The following is a 19,342-nucleotide window of genomic DNA, read 5'->3' as shown; positions in this document are numbered from 1 at the left end:
CTCAGGGTGAGGAGATTGTACTGGTAAAAGCTGTAATCAGGAGGACTCCAGTGGGAGGATTGGGAAGTGAATATTCCCAGTCATCTGCCAGCTTCCTACGGGGAGAAGCCCAACTGGCTGCCACTGAATGCTTGCAACCACTGCAGAGCTCTGCAGGCACAATTGTGCAGCAATGCAAACTGAGTAACCTTTCCAATTCTTCCTAAGAAGCTTTGAAAGCTAGGAAATGCTGTTATGTTGTGATGACTCAGAGCCTCATTTGGTGTGTTCTCAGCAGAGGTCATTTGGCTCAACACAACGGTGGAGCTTTTAGAGACTGATAGTTCCGGTGCCGTCCATTGCAATGGATGGACAAAGTTCGTGTTGCAAACAACAGAAATCTGGTTCTCAAATGTTCAACACCGTGTCATAAGGAGAGGTTCACCTTACTCCTCAGGTTGAGGAGAGTGTAGCGGTAAAAGTTGTAATCAGCAGGACACAGGTGGGAGGAACAGGAAGTGCATGCTCCCAGTCAGATGGCAGTGTTGTACTGGTACCAACACAACTGACTGCTATGCCTGAATGCTTGCAACTGCAGCAGATCTCTGCAGGCACAATTGTGAAGCAATGCAAAATGATGAACCTTGCTAAACTTCAGGGTGTAGAAGAAACCATGTAGGATTTAGAAGGAGATATTAACCTGTAACACCTGGGGGCCTGCCGGCCACAAGAATCTGGAAAACTTCCTGAGAAGCCTTGAAAGCAATGAAATGCTCTTATGTTGTGATGACTCAGAACCTTATTCTGAGTGTTCCCGGCAGAGGTCATTCGGCTCAACACAACCGTATTTAGAGGCTGATATAGACTATTGCAAATTACTGGGAGTATCCATTTCTCATTCCTCCCACCTGACTCCTGCTGATTAGAGCTTTTACTGATACACTCTCCTCAACCTGAGGAGTAAGTTGATCCTCTACTCAGGGCACTGAGTTGAAGGTTTTAGAACCAGACTTCCATTGATTGGACGCGAGATATTTCCATCCATTGCTATGGATGGCACCCCAATTGTCAGCCTTTAAGTAATCCAGGGTGGTGTTGAGCCGAATGACTTCTGCTGGGAACACTCAGAATGAGGTTCTGAATCATCGCAGCAGAAGAGCTTTCAATGCTTCTTAGAAAGAATTCCAGATTCTTGCAGCCGGATGGCGCACAGGTGTTCCGGATTCATATGTTTGCCTAAACCCTATATGGTTTCTTCTACACACCTGAAGATTTACAAGGTTACTCAGTTTGCATTGCTGTACAATTGCACCTCCAGAGCTCTGCAGCAGTTGCAAGTATTCAGAGGTGCTCTTTAGTTGTGCTTGTCCTCGTAAGACGCTGCCAGCTTACTGGGAATATCCCCTTCTTGTTCCTCCCACCTGAGTCCTGCTGATTAGAGCTTTTACACCTATACTCTCTGCAACCTGAGAAGTAATTTGAACCTCTACTTAGTGCACTGTGTTGAAGATTTGAGAACCAGACTTCTGTTGTTTTGGATGCGACTTATGTCCATCCATACCTATGAACGGCACCAGAAATATTAACGTCTAAATACTCCATGGTTGTGTTGAGCCGAATGAGCTCTGCTGGGAACACACAGAATGAGGTTCCAATTCATCACAACATAAGAGCATTTCACTGCTTTCAAGGCTTCTTAAGAAGAATTCCAGATTCTTGCAGCCAGCAGGGCCACAGTTGTTCCGGGTTCATAACTCCTTCTAAATCCTATGTGTTTTCTTCTACACACCTGAAGTTTTGCAAGGTTACTCAGTGTGCATTGCTTATAATTGCACCTGCAGAGCTCTGCTGCGGTTGCAAGCATTCAGACTTGGCTTTCAGTTGTTCTTTTATCAGTAGGACGCTGCCAGCTGACTGGGAATATCCGCTTCTCATTCCTCCCACCTGAGTCCTGCTAATTAGAGTTTTTATCTCTACACACTCCCCAACCTGAGGAGTAAGTTGAATCTCTACTTAGGGCACTGTGTTGAAGTTTTGAGAACCAGATTTCTGTTGTTTTGGACACGACCTATGTCCATCCATTGCTATGGACAGCACCAGTAATATCAGCCTCTAAATATTCCAGGGTGGTGTTGAGCCAATTGACCTCTGCCGGGAACACTCAGAATGAGGTCTGAGTTATCGCAACATAAGAGCATTTCACTGCTTTCAAGGGTTCTTTAGAAGTATTCCAGATTCTTGCAGTTGGCAGGCTCACAGGTGTTCCAGGTTCATATCTCCGTTAAATCCTTCATGGTTTCTTCTACACATCTGAAGTTTTGCAAGGTTTCTCAGTTTGCATTGCTGCACAATTGTGCCTGCATAACTTTGCAGTGGTTGCAAATATTCAGACTTGGCATTCAGTTGTGCTTGTCCCCATAGGACTCTACCTGCTGACTGGGAATATCTGCTTCTCCTTCCTACCACCGGAGTCTTGCTTATTAGAGCGTTTCCTGATACACTCTCCTCAAACTAAGAAGAAAGTTAAACCTCGACTTAGGGCACTGTGTTGAAGATTTGAGAACCAGAATTCCGTTGTTTTGGATGCGACCTATGTCCATCCATGGCTATGGAAAACACGGGAAATATCAGCTTCTAAATACTCCATGGTTGTTTTGAGCTGAATGACCTCTGCCAGGAGCACTCAGAATGAGGTTCCGAGTCACCAAAACATAAGAGCATTTCACTGCTTTCAAGGCTTTTAAGGAAGAATTCCAGACTCTTGCAGAAGGCAGGTCCACAGGAGTTCCGTGTTCATATTTCCTTCCAAATCCTACGTGGTTTCTTCTACACAGCTGAAGTTTTCAAGGTTACTCAGTTTGCATTGCTGTACAACTGCACCTGCTGTGCTCTGCAGTGGTTGCATGCATTCAGACGTGGTGTTCAGTTGTGCTTGTCCTCGTAGATGCTGCCAGCTGACTGGGAATATCTGCTTCTCGTTCCTCCCACTTCAGTCGTGCTAATTAGAGCTTTTATTTCTACACGCTCCCCAACCTGAGGAGTAAGTTGAATCTCTACTTAGGGCACTGTGTTGAAGTTTTGGGAACCAGACTTTCATTGTTTTGGACACAACCTATGTCCATCCACTGCTATGGACAGCACTGGTAATATCAGCCTCTAAATATTCCAGGTTGGTGTTGAGCCAAATGACCTCAGCTGGGAACACTCAGAATGAGGTCTGAGTCATCGCAACATAAGATCATTTCACTGCTTTCAAGGGTTCTTTAGAAGTATTACAGATTCTTGCAACCAGCTGGCTCACAGCTGTTCCGGGTTCATATCTCCGTTAAATCCTTCGTAGTTTCTTCTACACAGCTGAAGTTTTGCAAGGTTTCTCAGTTTGCATTGCTGCACACTTGTGCTTGCAGAGCTTTGCAGCAGTTGCAAATATTCAGACTTGGCACTCAATTGTGCTTGTCCCCGTAGGATGCTGCCTGCTGACTGGGGAATATCTGCTTCTCCTTCCTCCCACCTGAGGCTTGCTGATTAGAGCTTTTACGTTACACTCTCTTCAAGTTGAGGAGTAAGTTGAACCTCTACTTATGACACTGTGTTGCAGATTTGAGAACCAGAATTCCGTTGTTTTGGATGCGACCTATGTCCATCCATTGCTATGGAAGGCACCGGAAATATCAGCATCTAAATACTCCATGGTTGTGTGGAGAAAAAGACCTCTACTGGAACACACAGAATGAGGCTCTGAGTCACCGCATCATAAGAGCATTTCACTGCTTTCAAGGCTTCTTAGGAAGAATTCCAGACTCTTGCAGCCTGTAGACCCACAGGTGTTACGGGTTAATATCTCCTTCTAAATCCTATGTGGTTTCTTCTACACAGATGAAGTTTTGCAAGGTTACTCAGTTTGCATTGCTGCACGATTGCACCTGCAGAGCTCTGCAGTGGTTGCAAGCATTCAGACGTTGTGTTCAGTTGGGCCTGTCCCCATAGGACACTGCCAGCTGACTGAGAATATCTGCTTCTCCTTCCTCCCACCTGAGTCCTGCTGATTACAGCTTTTACCGCTACACTCTCCTCCAGCTGAGCAGTAAGTTGAACCTCTACTTAGAGCACTGTGTTGAAGACTTGAGAAACAGACTTCCATTGTTTGGATGCGACCTATGTTCTTCCATTGCTATGGACGGCACTGGAAAGATCAACTTCTAAATACTCCACGGTTGTGTTGAACCGAATTGCCTCTGCCGTGAACACTCAGAATGAGGTTCATAGTCATGGCAACATAAGAGCATTTCACTGCTTTCAATGCTTTTTAGGAAGAATTCCAGACTCTTGCAGCCAGCAGGCCCTCAGGTGTTTTGGGTTCATATCTCCCTCTAAATCCTATGTGGTTTCTTCTACACAGATGAAGTTTAGCAAGGTTACTCAGTTTGTATTGCTGCACAATTGCTCCTGCAGCGCTCTGCATGAATTGCAAGCATTCAAATGTGGCGCTCTGTTGTGCTCGTTGCCGAAATTGGTGCCAGCACACTGGGAATATCTGCTTCTCATTCCTCCCACTTGATTCCTGCTGATTAGAGCTTTTATGGCTACACTCTCCTCAACTTTAGTAGTAAGTTGTTCCTCTACTCAGGGAACTGAGTTGAAGATTTGAAAACCAGACTTCTGTTGTTTTGGATGCGAGCTATGTCCATCCATTACTATGGATGGCACCGGAATATCAGCCTCTAAATACTCCAGGGTGGTGTTGAGCCGAATGAGCTCTGCCGGGATCACTCAGAATGAGGTTCTGAATCATTGCAGCAGAAGAGTATTTCACTGCTTTCAAGGCTTCTTAGGAAGAATTCTAGATTCTTGCAGCCGGCAGGACCACAGGTGTTCCAGGTTCATATGTCCGTCTAAACCCTATATGGATTTTTCTATACACCTGAAGTTTTGCCAGGTTACTCAGTTTGCGTTGCTGCACAAGTGCACCTGCAGAGCTCTGCAGCAGTTGCAAGCATTCAGAGGTGGTGTTCAATTGTGCTTGTCCTGTAAGACGCTGCCAGCTTATTGAGAATATCCCCTTCTCCTTCCTCCCACCTGAGTCCAGCTTATTAGAGCTATTACCACTACACTCTCCTCAACCTGAGGAGTAGGTTGATCCTTTACTTAGGGCACTGTGTTCAGGATTTGAGAACTAGCTTTCCATTCTTTTGGATGCGACCTCTGCTATCCATTGCTATGGACGGCACCGGAAATATCAATCTCTAAATACTCCATGGTTGTGTTGAGCCGAATGACCTCTGCTGGGAACACACAGAATGAGGTTCCTAGTCACCACAACATAAGAGCATTTCACTGCTTTCAAAGCTTCTTAGGAAGAATTCCAGAATCTTGCAGCCTGTAGGCCTACAGGTGTTACGGGTTAATATCGCCTTCTAAATTCTACATGGTTTCTTCTATACAGCTGAATTTTTGCAAGGTTACTCAGTTTGTATTGCTGCACGATTGCGCCTGCAGAGCTCTGCAGCGGTTGCAAGCATTCAGACATTGTGTTCAGTTGGGCTTGTCCCCATAGGGGACTGCCAGCTGACTGGGAATATCTCCTTCTCCTTCCTCCCACCTGAGTCCTGCTGATTAGAGCTTTTACCGCTACACTCTCCTCAACCTGAGGAGTAAGTTGAATATCTACTAAGAGCACTATGTTGAAGATTTGAGAACCAGACATCCGTTGTTTTGGACGCGACCTATTTCCATGCATTTCTATGGAAGGCAACAGACATATCAGCCTCTAAATACTCCACGGTTGTGTTGAGCCGAATGACCTCTGCCGGGAACACTCAGAATCACGTTCTGAGTCATCGCAACATAAGAACATTTCACTGCTTTCAAGTCTTCCCACAGAGCATAGTGTCTACACTCAGCAGAGTCCCATTTTCTTAGTCCCAAGATCCCAGTGTCCACAATTCATAAGGTCCAGTGTCCACTCCCCAGATACCAGTGTCCACACTCTCCAGATCCCAGTGTCCATGATTCACAGAGTCCAGTGTCTACACTCAAAACATCCTAGGATCCACATTGTCCAGATCCAAGTGTCCACACTCCTAAGATCCCAGTATCTACACTCTCCAGATCCCAGTGTCCACAGTCCACAGATCACAGTGTCCACAATCCCCAGATCCCAGTGTGCACACTCCCTTATCCAAGTGTCCACACTCCCAAGATCCCAGCATCCACACTGCCAGATGCCGAGTCCACACTCTCCAGATGTCAGTCTCCACACTCCACAGATCCCAGTGTCCACACTTCCCAGATATTATTGTTCACACTCCCCAGAGTCCAGTGTGCAAATTCCCTAGATCCCAGTGTCCACACTCCCCAGATTCCAGTGTCCATACTCCCCAGAACCCAGTGTCCACACTCCCCCAATCCCAGTGTACACATTCCCCCGATCCCAGTGTCCAAACTCCCCATATCCCAGTGACCACAATACACAGAATCCCCAGAAAATAGTGTCTACAATACACAGAAGCCAGTGTCCACACTCCCAGACATCAGTGACGACACTCTCCTGATCACAGTGTCCAATGTCCCAAATCCCATTGTCCACCCACCCAGATCCCAGTGTCCATAGTGCCCAGAGTTCAGTGTGCACACTCCTGTAATCCCAGGTTCCATACTCACCATATCCCAGTGTCAACACTCCAAAGAGTAATACAGTATCCAAACTTCCCACAACCCAGTATCCAGAATCCATAGATTCCAGGGTCCACACTGCCCAGATCCCTGTGTCAATATTTCCCACACCCCAGAATCCATAGGTTCCCGTGTCCACACTCCCCACGTCTCAATGTCCATGCTCGCCCATCCCAGTGTCCAAACTGCCCTGACCCCAGTGTCCACACTCCCAGAATCCCGAGTCCACAATTCCAGATCCCACACTCGCCAGATATCAGTGTCCACATTCTCAATATCCCAGTGTCCCCACTTACAAGATCCCAGTGTCCACACTCCCTTGATCCCAGTGTCCACAATCCCAAGATCCTAGTGTTCACATTCCCAAGATCCCAGTGTCCACAATCCCCAGATCCCAGTGTCCACACTCCCAGATCTCCGTGGTCTCACTCTCCAGATCCCAGTGTGCACATTCCCCTTATTCTAGTTTCCAAACACCAAAGATTCCAGTGCCCAAAGTGCCAGGTTCCTGTGTACTCCCTCTCCATATCCCAGTGCACACCCTCCCACATCCCAGTGTTCACATGACCCAGAATCCAGTATGCACCCTCCTCTAATCCTAGGATCCACACTCCCCATATCCCAGTGTCAACATTCCAAAGAATACAGTGTTCAAACTCCCCACATCCCAGTGTACAGACTTCATAGATTCCAGTGTCCACACTGCCTAAATCCCAGTGTCTATCCTCCCAAGATCCCAGTGTACACACTCTCCACTCTTCAATGTCTATAGTGCATGGACTCAAGTGTCCACATTCCTCAGATCTTAGTGTCCTCAATAATCACAGTGTCCACACTCCACAGATACCAGTTTCCACACTTCCCAGAGTGCAATGTGCAGACTCCCCAGATGCCAGTGGCCACACCCCACAGAGAACAGTGTCCACACTCCAAAGATACAATGTGCATAATACCCAGATCCCAGTGGCCACATTGCTCAGATATCAGTGTACACACTACCCACAGTCCAGAGTGCACACTCCTCTGATCTTAGGATCCACACTCCCCAGATCCCTGGGTGCACTTTCCTCAGACCCACTGTCCACACAATACAATTCCCAGTGTCCACCCCCCCCCACAGAGCAGTGTCCACACTCTCCAGAGTCCAGTGTCCTCACTACTAAGATCCCAGTGTCCATAATCCACAGAGTACATTTCCCAGATATCAGTGTCCACTCTCCCTAGGTCCCAGTGTGCACATTCCCCAGACTCCAGTGTTCATAGTCCCCAGATCCAAGCTTCCAGACTTCCCTGATCCCAGTGTCCAAACTGCCAGATCCCAGTGTCAACATTCCTCAGATCCCAGTGTCCATACTCCCAACATCCCAGTGTCCACACTCCCAACTTCCCAGTGTCCACACTCCCAACATCCCAGTGTTCACAGAACCCCGATCCAAGTGGGCACACTCCCCCTATACCAGTGTCCACACTCCCCAGATCCCAGTGTCCACATTCCCAGATCTCAGTGTGCACATTACCCAGAGAACAGTGTGCACACACCTCAAATTCCATGGTCCACACTCCCCATATCACAGTGTCCAGTTGATAGAGTGTCCAAACTCCTCATATTCTAGTGTCCAGACTCCATAGATTCAGAGATCCTGCCACACTCCTAGATCCCAATATGCACACTCCTCAGAGTCCAGGTTGCACATTCCTCAGAGTCCAATGTCCTCACTGCCGAGATCCCAGTGTTCACACTCCCTAGATCCCAATGTCCATATTCCCCAGATCCCAATGTTCATACTCCCCCGATCCCAGGGTACACACTCCCCTGATCCGAGTGTACACACTCCCCCGATCCCAATGTCCACACTCCCCATATACCATTGTACAAACTCCCATGATCCCAGTGTACACAATCAACAGATCCAATGTCCACACTCCCCAGATTCCAGTGTACAAACTCCTCGTATATCAGTGTACAAACTTCCCAAATCTGGTGTCTACTTTCCCATTTTCACGTGTCTACACTCCCCAGATCCTAGTGTGCACAATACAGAGTCCAGTGTTCACATTCCCCAAATCCCAGGATCCACATTGCCCAGATCCCAGTGTCCACACTCCCAAAAACCGAGTGACCACAATCCTAATATTCCAGTGTCCACACTCCCTAGAACCCAGTGTCCACACTCCCAAGATCCCAGTGTCCACACTTCCCAGATCCTAGGGTTCACATTTTCCTGATCCCAGTGGCAACACTCTCAGTGTCCACACTCGCCAGGTCCCAGTGTCCACACTCACAGATCCCTGTGTACACTCTCCTCTGATCCCAGTGTTCCCACTCCCCAGATCCCATTGACCACACTCCCTAGATCCCATTGTTCATACTCCCCAGATCCCAGTTTTCACACTCTCCCTATACCAGTGTACAAACTCCCCAGATCCCAGTGTCCATACACCCCAAATCCAGTGTTCATCCTCCAAGATTCCAGTGTACACATTACACAGAGTCCAGTGTGCACACTCCTATGATCCCAGATTCCACACTCCACAGATTCCTGGGTGCACATTCCTCAGACCCAGTTTCCACACATCCAAATTCCTAGTGTCCGCACTCCATAGATCACAGTGTCCACACTCAGCAGAATCCAATGTTCTTATTCCAAAGGTACCAGTGTCCACAATCCACAAGGCCCAGTGTCCACACTATGCAGGTACCATTTCCAAACTCGACAGATCCCAGTGTCCACGATTCACAGAGTCTGGTGTCCACACTCCCAACAGCCTAGGATCCCCATTGCCCAGATCAAAGTGTCTACACTCCCAAGATCCCAGTGTCCACACTCTCCAGATCCCAGTCTCCAAACTTCACAGATCCTAATGTCCACACTCCCCATATCCGAGTGTTAACACTCCAAAGAGTAGTACAGTGTCCAAACTTCCAACATCCCAGCCTCCAGAATCCAGAGATTCCAGTGTCCACACTGCCAAGATCCCATTGTCCATACTCCCCAACCCCAGAGTCCATAGATTCCAGTGTCCACACTTCCCAGATCTCAATGTCCACACTCACAAGTTCCCAGTGTTCATACTCCCACGATCCAGAATTAAAACTCCCCCTATCCCAGTGTCCACATTATGCAGATACCGGTGGGCACACTTCCCTAAATCAGTGTCCATATGGCCCTAATCCCAGTATCCACATTTTCAGATCACCAGTATACACTTTCCAGATCCCAGTATCCACACTCCCCAGATATCAGTGTCCACATTCCCAAGATCCCAGTGTCCCCACTCTCAAGATACTGGGATCATTTGACGGTGGATATTGGGATTTGGGCAGTGTGGACACTGGAATCTATACAGTGTGGATACTGGGATATGGGGAGTTCGGACACTGCATTCTTTGGAATGTTGACACTGGGATATGGGGCGTGTGGATCCTGGGATCAGAGGAGGGTCCACACTCCCCACTCGTTAGTGTCCACAGTCCATGGACTCAAGTGTCCACATTCCCCAGATCTTAGTGTGCTCACTAATCACAGTGTCTTCACTCCCCTGATACCCTTATCCACACTACCGAGTTCAGTGTGCAGACTCCCCAGATGCCGGTGTCCACACCCCACCCATTAGAGTGTCCATACTCCACAGATCCAATGTTCAAACTAACCGTATCCCTGTGTCCACACTGCTCAGATTCAGTGTGCACTGGACGACCCAGAGTCCAGTGTGCTCACTCTTCTGAACCCAGTGTCCACACTACCAAGATCCCTGGGTTCACACAACCCAATTCCCAGTGTGCACACTACCCAGAGTCCAGTGTACACATTCCTCTGATCCCAGGTTCCACACTCCCCATATCCCAATGTTAACATCCAAAAGAGTACAGTGTCCAAACTCCCCACATCCCAATATCCCGACTCCATAGATTCAACACTGCCTAGATCACAGTGCAGTGTCCACACTCCCCAGATGCCAATGTCCCCACACCACACATCCCAGTGTTCACATTCCCCCAATCACAGGGTAGACACTCCCCAGTTCCCATTGTTCACACTGCCCCTATCCCAGTGTCCACACTCCCAGATTCCTGTGCCCACACTCTCCCAATCCCAGTGTCCACACTCCTCAGATGCCAGTGTCTGCCAACCCAGATCCAAGTGTGCACATTACCAACAGTCCAATGTGCCCACTTCTCAGATCCCAGGTTCCACACTCCACATATCCCAGTGTCAACAATACAAAGAGTACAGTGTCCCAAGTCTCCATATCCCAGTAACCAGACTCCTTAGATTGTAGTGTATACACTGCCCAGATCCAGGGTCCACACTCCCCAGATCTCAGTGTCTACTCTCCCTAGGTCCCAGTCTCCACATTCCCAAAGCTTCAATGTCCACAGTGCATGGACTCAAGTGTCCACATTCCCCATATCTTAGCGTCCTCATTAATCACAGTGTCCACACTCCCCAGATACCAATGTTCACACTCCCCAGAGTGTATGTGCAGACTCCCCAGATGACAGTGGCCACAACCCACAGAGCAAAGTGTCCACACTCTCCAGATCCAATGTGCACAATACCCAGATCCCAGCGGCCAAACTGCTCAGATACCAGTGTAAACACTACCTTGAGTCCACTGTGCACACTCCTCTGATCTTAGGGTCCACACTCCCAGGATCCCAGGGTGCACTTTCCTCAGACCCACTGTCCACACAACACAATTCGCAGTGTCCACACCTCACAGAGCAGTGTCCACACTCCCCAGAGTTCATTGTCCACATTTCCCAGATACCAGTGTCCACACTCCCTACATCCCAGTGTGCACAGTCCCCAGACTCCAGTGTCCAATCTCCACAGAATACACCCTCCACACTCCTCCCATCCTGGTGTCCACACTCCCCAGATCCCAATGTTCACACTCCCCCGATCCCAGTTTTCACAATCCCCAGATCCCAGTGTCCATGCTCCCCAGATCCAGGTGTCCAGATTTCCCTTATCCCAGTGTCCACACTGCCAGATCCCAGTGTCCACACTCACACCATCCCAGTGTCCACACTCCCAAGATCCCAGTATTTGCAGAACCCTGATCCAAGTGGGCACACTCCCCCTATCCCAGTGTCCACACTCCCCAGATCACAGTGTTCACAATACCCAGTGACCAGTGTGCACACTCCTCAAATCCCATGGTCCCCATTCCAAAGAGTAGAGCGTCGAAACTCCTCATATCCCAGTATCCAGATTCCATAGTTTCAGCATCCCAGTGTCCACAATCCTTGATCCCAATGTGCACACTCCTCAGAGTCCAGGGTGCACACTCCTCAGAGTCCAATATCCTCACTCCCGAGATCCCAGTGTCTTCACTCCCCAGATCCTAGTGTCCAAACAAGCAGATCTCAGGGTGCACACTACTCAGAGTCCAATGTGCACACTCCTCAGCTCCCAGGGCCCATACTCCCCATATCTCAGTGACAACACTCCAAAGGTTACAGTGTCCAAACTCCCCACTTCCCTGTATCCATAGACTCCAGTGTGCACACTCCCCAGATCCCAGTGTCCACACTCCTCCATTCACATTGACCACACTCCAAGATCCCAGTGTCCACAGTCCCTATTTCCCAGTGTCCAAATTTGCAAGATCCCAGTGTCCACACTGCCCAGATCCCAATGTCCACACTCCCCTGATACTAGTGTACACACTCCCACTACACCAGTGTACGAATCCGCAGATCCTAATGTCCAAACTCCCAGAACCCCATGTCCCCACTCTCCATATCCCAGTGTCCACACTCCTCAGATCCTGGTGTGCACACTACCGACAGTCGAGTGTGCACACTTCTCTAATCCCAGGTTCCACACTCCCCGTATCCCAGCGTCAACACTTCAATGAGTAGTGTCCAAACTCCCCACATCCCAGTATCCAGAGTCCATAGATTCCACTGTCCAAACTGCCCAGATCCAGAATCAACACTCCCCAGAGTGCAGTGTGAAGGCTCCCCAGATGCCAGTGTCCACACCCCACAGAGCACAGTGTCCATACCCCAGAGAGCACAGTGTCCACACTCAGCAGAGTCCAATGTTCTTACTCCCAATAACCCAGTGTTCACAATGTACAAGTTCCAGTGCCCACACTCCCCAGATACCAATGTCCAAACTCTCCAGATCCCAGTGTCCACAATTCATAGAGGCCGGTGTCTACACTGCCAACATTCTAGGATTCACACTACCCAAATCCAAGTGTCCTCATTCTCAAGATCCCAGTGTCCACATTCTCCAGATCCCAGTGTCCACAGTCCACTGTTCCCAGTGTCCACACTCCACTCCCAGGATCCCAGTGTGCACACTCCCTTATACCAGTGTCCATACTCCCAAGATCCCAGTATCCACACCTCCAGATCCCTGAGTCCACACTCTCCAGATATCAGTATCCACACTCCCCAGATCCCAGTGTCCACACTTCCCAGATATCATTGTTCACACTCCACAGGGACCAGTGTCCACACTCCCCAGATTTCTGTGTCCACACTCTCCAGAGCCCAGTGTCCATACTCCCCAGAAAACAGTGTCCACACTACCCAGATGCCACTGTCCACACTCCCAGACCCCCGTGTCAACACTTTCCAGATCACAGTGTCAAAACTCCCCAGATCCCATTGCCCACTCACCCAGATCCCAGTGTCCATACTACCCAGAGTTCAGTGTGCACAATCCTGTAATACCAGGTTCCACACTCCCCGTATCCCATGTCAAAACTCCAAAGACAATACAGTGTATAAAATCCCCTCATCCCAGTATCCAGAATCCATAGATTCCAGTGTCTACACTGCCCAGATCCCAGTGTCCATACTCCCCACACCCCAGATTCCATAGATTACAGTGTCCACACTCCCCAGATCTCAATGTGCACATTCCCAAGATCCCAGTATTCATAGTCCCCATATCCAGAGTTAATACTCCCCCTCCTCCAGTGTCCATACTTCCTAGATCCCACTGTGCACTCTCCACCTATCCCAGTGTCTACAATGGCCTGATCCCAGAATCCCCGCTCCCAGATACCTGAATCCACACATTCCAGATCCCAGTATCCACACTCCCCAGATATCAGTTTCCACATTCCCAAGATCAAAGTGTCCCCACTCACAAGATCTCAGTATCCACACTCCCTAGATACCATGTCTACAATCCCAAGATCCTAGTGTTCACACTCCCAAGATCCCAGTGTTCACATTATTCAATTGCAAGCGTCCACACTCCCCACATCCCAGTGTCCACACTCCCAGATCTCCATGTTCTCACTCTCCAGATCCCAATGTCCACATTTCCCAGACCCCAGTGTGCATAATCCCCCTATTCCAGTTTCTAAACTCCATAGATCCCATTGTCCACACTCCTAGATTCCTGTGTCCATACTCTCCACATCCCAGCGTGCACCAACCCAGATCCCATTGTGCATTCTACCCAGAGTCCAGTGTGCACACCCCTCTGATCCCAGGTTCCACACTACCCATATCCCAATGTTAACACCCAAAAGAGTACAGTGTCCAAACTGCCCATATTGCAATATCCTGATTCCATAGATTCCAGTGTCCACACATGGCCAGATCACAGTGTCCACACTCCCCAGATGCCAATATCCTCACACCACAAATCCCAGTGTTCCCATTTCCCCGCTCCCAGGGTACGTACTCCCCAATCTGATTGTTCACACTCCCGCTATCCCAGTGTCCACAATCCCAGATTCCTGTGTCCACACACTCCCAATCCCAGTGTCCACACTCCTCAGATCTCAGTGTCCACCAAGCTAAATCCCAGTGAGCACACTACCCAGAGTCCAGTGTGCACACTCCTCTGATCCCAGGTTCCATGCTCCCCATATCCAAATGTTAACACCCCAAAGAGTACAATGTCCAAACTCCCTACATCCCAATATCCAGACTCCACAGATTCCAGTGTCCACACTGCCCAGATCAGTGTTCACACTCCCCAGATCCCAGTGTGCACAATCTCCCTATTCCAGTTTCCAACTCCATAGATCCCAGTGCCCAATTCCCAGATCCCCGTGTCTACACTCTCCAAATCACAGTGTCCAAACGCCATGGATCCCCTGGCGTACCCTCACAGATCCTTGTATCCACACAATGCAGAGTCCAGTGAGCACAGTCCCATAATTCCAGATTCCACACTTCCCATATCCAAGTGTCAACACTCCAAAGAAAACAGTGTGCAAACTCCTCACATCCCAGTATCCAGACTCCAAATATTCCAGTGCCCACCCTGCCCAGTGTACAGTGCCCAGATCCCAGTGTACAATCCCCAGATCCCATTGTCCACATTCCCCAGAGCCAAGTGTTCATACTCCCCTCAACCCAGAGTTCACACACCCCTTATATCAGTGTCCAAACTTTACAGGTACCAGTGTCCACTCTCCCCAGATCTCAGTGTCCACAGTCCTCAGATTTCAGGATTCGCACTCCCTAGATCTCAGTGAGCACATTCCCCCCTATCCCAGTGTACACACTCCCCAGATCCCTGTGTCCACCCTCTCCGATTCCAGTGTGCACACTACATACAATCCATTGTGCCCACTTCTCTGATCCCAGTTCCCACACTCCCCATATCCCAGTGTCAACACTGCAAAGAGAACAGTGTCCCAACTCCCCACATCCTAGTATCCAGACTCCATAAATTGCAGTGTATACAATGTCCTGATCTAGGGTCCACTCCCCTGATCCCAGTGTCCACCCTTCCTAGATCCCATTGTCCACACTCTCCAAGCTTCAGTGTCCACAGTCCATGGACTCAAGTGTCCACATTCTCCCGATATTATTGACCTCACTAATCACAGTGTCTTTACTCCCCTGATACCTTTATCCACACTACCCAGAGTTCAGTGTGCAGAATCCCCAGATATCGGTGTCCACACCCCACCGAGAACAATGTCCATAATCCCCAGATCCAATGTTCACATTTCCCATATCCCAGTGTCCACACTGCTCAGATCCCATTGTCCACAATTCCCAGAGTCCACTGTGCACACTCTTCTGAACCCAGGGTACACACTTCCAAGATCCCAGGGTGCACACTCCCCAGATCCCAGTGTTCACACAACCCAATTCCCAGTGTGCATACTACCCAGAGTCCAATGTGCACACTCCTGTGATCCCAGGTTCCAAACTCCCCATATCCAAATCTTAACACCCAAAAGAGTACAGTGTCCAAACTACCCACAGCCCACTATCCAGACTCTATAGATTCCAGTGTCCACACTGCCCAGATCACAGTGTCCACACTCCCCAGATGACAATGTCCCCACACCACAGATCCCAATGTTCACATTCCCCTGATCCCTCAGTACACACTCCCCAGTTCCCATTGTTCATACTCCCTCTATCCCAGTGTCCACACTCCCAGACCCCCATGTCCACACTCTGCATGTACCTGTTTCCACACTCCTCAGATCCCAGTGTCCACCAACACAGATCCCATTGTGCACACTACCCAAAGTCCAGTGTGTACACTCCTCTGTTACCAGGTTCCACACTCCCCATATCCCCGTGTCAACATTCTAAAGTGTACAGTGTCCAAACATCCATATCCCTGTGTCCAGACTCCGTAGATTCCAGTGTCCACACTGCCCAAACACCAGTGTCTACACTCCCCAGATCCCAGTGTTCACAATCCCACTAGTCCAGTTTCCATCTCCATAGATCCCAGTGTCCACACTCCCATATTCCCATGTTCACACTCTCTAATTCACAGTGTCCAAACTCCCTGGATCCCATTGTGTACCCTCCCATATCCCTCCACACTATCTAGAGTCCAGTGTGCACACTCCTATAATCCCAGGTTCCACACTCCCCATATCCAAGTGCCAACACTGCAAGGAAAACAGAGTGCAAACTCCCCACATCCCAGTATCCAGACTCCAAAGATTCCAATGCCCACACTGCCCAGATCCCAGTGTCCAATTCCCCAGATCCCAATATCCACATTCCCCAGATCCCTCTGTTCATACTCCCCCTAACCCAGAGTTCATACATCCCCTATACCAGTGTGCAAACTCCCCAGGTACCAGTGTCCACACTCCGTAGATTTCAAGATTCACATTCCCTCGATTCCAGGGAGCACATCCCCCCTAACCCAGTGTACACACTGCCCAGATGCCAGTTTCCTCACTCCCCAGATCACAGTGTCCACTCTCTCAGATCCCAGTGTGCACACTACCCACAGTACAGTGTGCCCACTTCTCTGATCCCAGGTTCAACACTCCCCATATCCCAGTGCAAAACTGCAAACAGTACAGTGTCCCAACTCCCCACATCCCAGTATCCAGACTCCGTAGATTGCAGTGTCTACACTGCCCAGATCCAGGGTCCACAATGCCCCGATCCCAGTGTCTACCCTCCTTAGATCCTAGTGTCCCTACTCCCCACGCTTTAGTGTTCACAGTGCATGGACTCAAGTGTCCACATTCCCCAGATCTTAGTGTTTGCACTAATCGCAGTGTCCACACTCTTCAGATACCAGAGTCCACACTCCCGAGAGTACAGTATGCAGACTCCCCAGATGCCAGTGGCCACACCCCACAGAACACAGTATCCACAAAACCCAGATCTAATGTGCATAATAACCAGATCCCAGTGGCCACACTGCTCAGATACCAGTGTACACACTACCCAGAGTCCTGTGTGCACACTCCTCTGATCCTAGTGTCCAAAATCCCCAGATTTCTGGGTGCACTTTCCTCAGATGCACAGTCCACACAACCCAATTCCCAGTGTCCATAACCCACCGAGCAGTGTCCACACTCCCCAGAGTCAAGTGTCCTCACTACCAAGATATCTGTGTCCATAATCCAGAGTCCATCGTGCACACTCCCTAGATCCCAGTGTGTACAGTCCACAGACTCCAGTGTCCACACTCCACAGAGTACACCCTCCACACTCCAACATCCAGGTGTCCACACTTGTCATATCCCAATGTTCACAATCCCCAGATCCCAATGTCCATACTCCCGAGATCCAAGTATCCAGACTTCCCTGATCCAAGTGTCCAAACTGCCAGATCCCAGTGTCCACACTCCCCAGATCCCAGTGTCGACACTTCCAACATTCCATTGTCCAAACTCCCAAGATCCCAGTGTCCACACTCCCAAGATCCCAGTGTCCACACTCCCAAGATACCAGTGTTCACTGAACCCCAATCTAAGTAGGCACATTCCCCTTATCCCAGTGTCCATATTCCCCAGGTCCCAGTGTCCACACCCTCCAGATCCCAGTGTCCACACTCCCAGGTCACAGTGTGCACATTACCCAGTGACCAGTGTGCACACTCCTCAATTCCCATGGTCCACACTCCCCATACCACAGTGTCCACACTCGAAAGAGTAGCTTGTCCAAACTCCTCAGATCCCAGTATCCCGACTCCATAGATTCAGAGATCCCAGTGTCCACATTCCTAGATCCCAATGTGCACACTCCTCAGAGTCCATGGTGCACACTCCTCAGAGTCCAATGTCCTCACTCCCGAGATCCCAGTGTCCTTACTCCCCAGATTCTAGTGTCCAAATTCCCAGATCCCAGGATGCACACTAATCAGAGTCCAATGTGCACACTCCTTAGATCCCAGGGTCTGTATTCACCATATCTCAGTGTCAACACTCCAAAGCTTACAGTGTCGAAACTCCCCACTTCCCAGTATCGACACTCCATAGACTCCAGTGTGCACACTACCCAGATCCCAGTGTCCACACTTCCCCATTCTCATTGACCACACTTCCAAGATCCCAGTGTCCACAGTCCCCATTTCCCAGTGTCCAAATTTGCAAGATCCCAGTGTCCACACTCCCCAGATCCCAATATCCACACTATCCAGATTTCAGTGTGCAGACTTCCCAGATGCCTGTAGCCACACCCCACAGAGCACAGTGTCCACACTCCAAAGATCCAATGTGCATAATATCCAGATCCCAGTGGCCACACTGCTCAGATACCAGTGGACACACTACCCAGATTCCAGTGTGCACACTCATTTGATCCTAGGATCCACACTCCCCAGATCCCTGGTTGCACTTTCCTCAGACCTACTGTCCATTCAACCCAATTCCCAGTGTACACACCCCACAGAGCAGTGTCCACACTCCCCAGAGTCCAGTGTCCTCACTACCAAGATCCCAGTATCTATGATCCACAGAATCCATTGTCCACATTCCCCAGATATCAATGTCCACACTCCCTATATCCCAGTGTGCACAGTCCCCAGACTCCAGTGTCCACACTCCAAAGAGTACACCGTCCACACTCCTCACATGCTGGTGTCCACACTCCCTGGATCCCAATATTCACACTACCCCGATCCCAGTGTTCACAATTCCCAGATTCCAGTGTCCATACTCCCTAGATGCAAGGGTCCAGACTTCCCTGATACCGGTGTCCACACTGACAAATCCCAGTGTCCACACTTCCCCGATCCCAGTCTCGACACTCCCAACATCCCAGTGTCCACAATCCCAAGATCCCAGTGTCCACACTCCCAAGATACCAGTGTTCAAATAACCCCCTTCCAAGTGGGCACACTCCCCTTATCCCAGAGTCCACACTCCCCAAATCCTAGTGTCCACACTCCCCAGATTCCAGTGTCCACACTCCCAGGTCACAGTGTGCACATTACCCAGAGACAAGTATGCACACTCCTCAAATCCCATGCTCCACACT

General features: G+C 49.5%; 1 protein-coding gene across 1 annotated transcript in view; it reads left to right on the top strand.

Moving 5' to 3' along the window:
- The first annotated feature begins 553 nt into the window (after positions 1–553).
- The window catches only part of LOC138835232 (mucin-2-like), a 51,869-nt gene continuing 33,080 nt past the window's right edge, over positions 554–19,342 (top strand). Inside the window, exons 1-18 of the mRNA XM_070033808.1 lie at positions 554–654; positions 6,088–6,224; positions 7,952–8,087; positions 8,422–8,612; positions 9,006–9,126; positions 9,256–9,347; positions 9,439–9,783; positions 9,913–10,109; positions 10,705–10,840; positions 11,104–11,247; positions 11,536–11,724; positions 12,907–13,365; positions 14,647–14,756; positions 16,389–16,414; positions 16,499–16,697; positions 17,109–17,224; positions 17,626–17,837; positions 18,419–19,194. Coding sequence (XP_069889909.1) covers positions 554–654; positions 6,088–6,224; positions 7,952–8,087; positions 8,422–8,612; positions 9,006–9,126; positions 9,256–9,347; positions 9,439–9,783; positions 9,913–10,109; positions 10,705–10,840; positions 11,104–11,247; positions 11,536–11,724; positions 12,907–13,365; positions 14,647–14,756; positions 16,389–16,414; positions 16,499–16,697; positions 17,109–17,224; positions 17,626–17,837; positions 18,419–19,194 — 3,687 coding nt within the window. The remainder of the gene's footprint in view (positions 655–6,087; positions 6,225–7,951; positions 8,088–8,421; positions 8,613–9,005; positions 9,127–9,255; positions 9,348–9,438; positions 9,784–9,912; positions 10,110–10,704; positions 10,841–11,103; positions 11,248–11,535; positions 11,725–12,906; positions 13,366–14,646; positions 14,757–16,388; positions 16,415–16,498; positions 16,698–17,108; positions 17,225–17,625; positions 17,838–18,418; positions 19,195–19,342) is intronic.

Source organism: Dipodomys merriami, unplaced genomic scaffold, assembly GCF_024711535.1.
Source record: "Dipodomys merriami isolate MVZ:Mamm:240054 unplaced genomic scaffold, mDipMer1.0.p SCAF_231, whole genome shotgun sequence".
In the NCBI taxonomy this organism is placed as follows: domain Eukaryota; kingdom Metazoa; phylum Chordata; class Mammalia; order Rodentia; family Heteromyidae; genus Dipodomys; species Dipodomys merriami.
The sequence above is the reverse complement of the archived record's forward strand: the minus strand, read 5'-3'. Positions and strand labels throughout refer to the sequence as shown.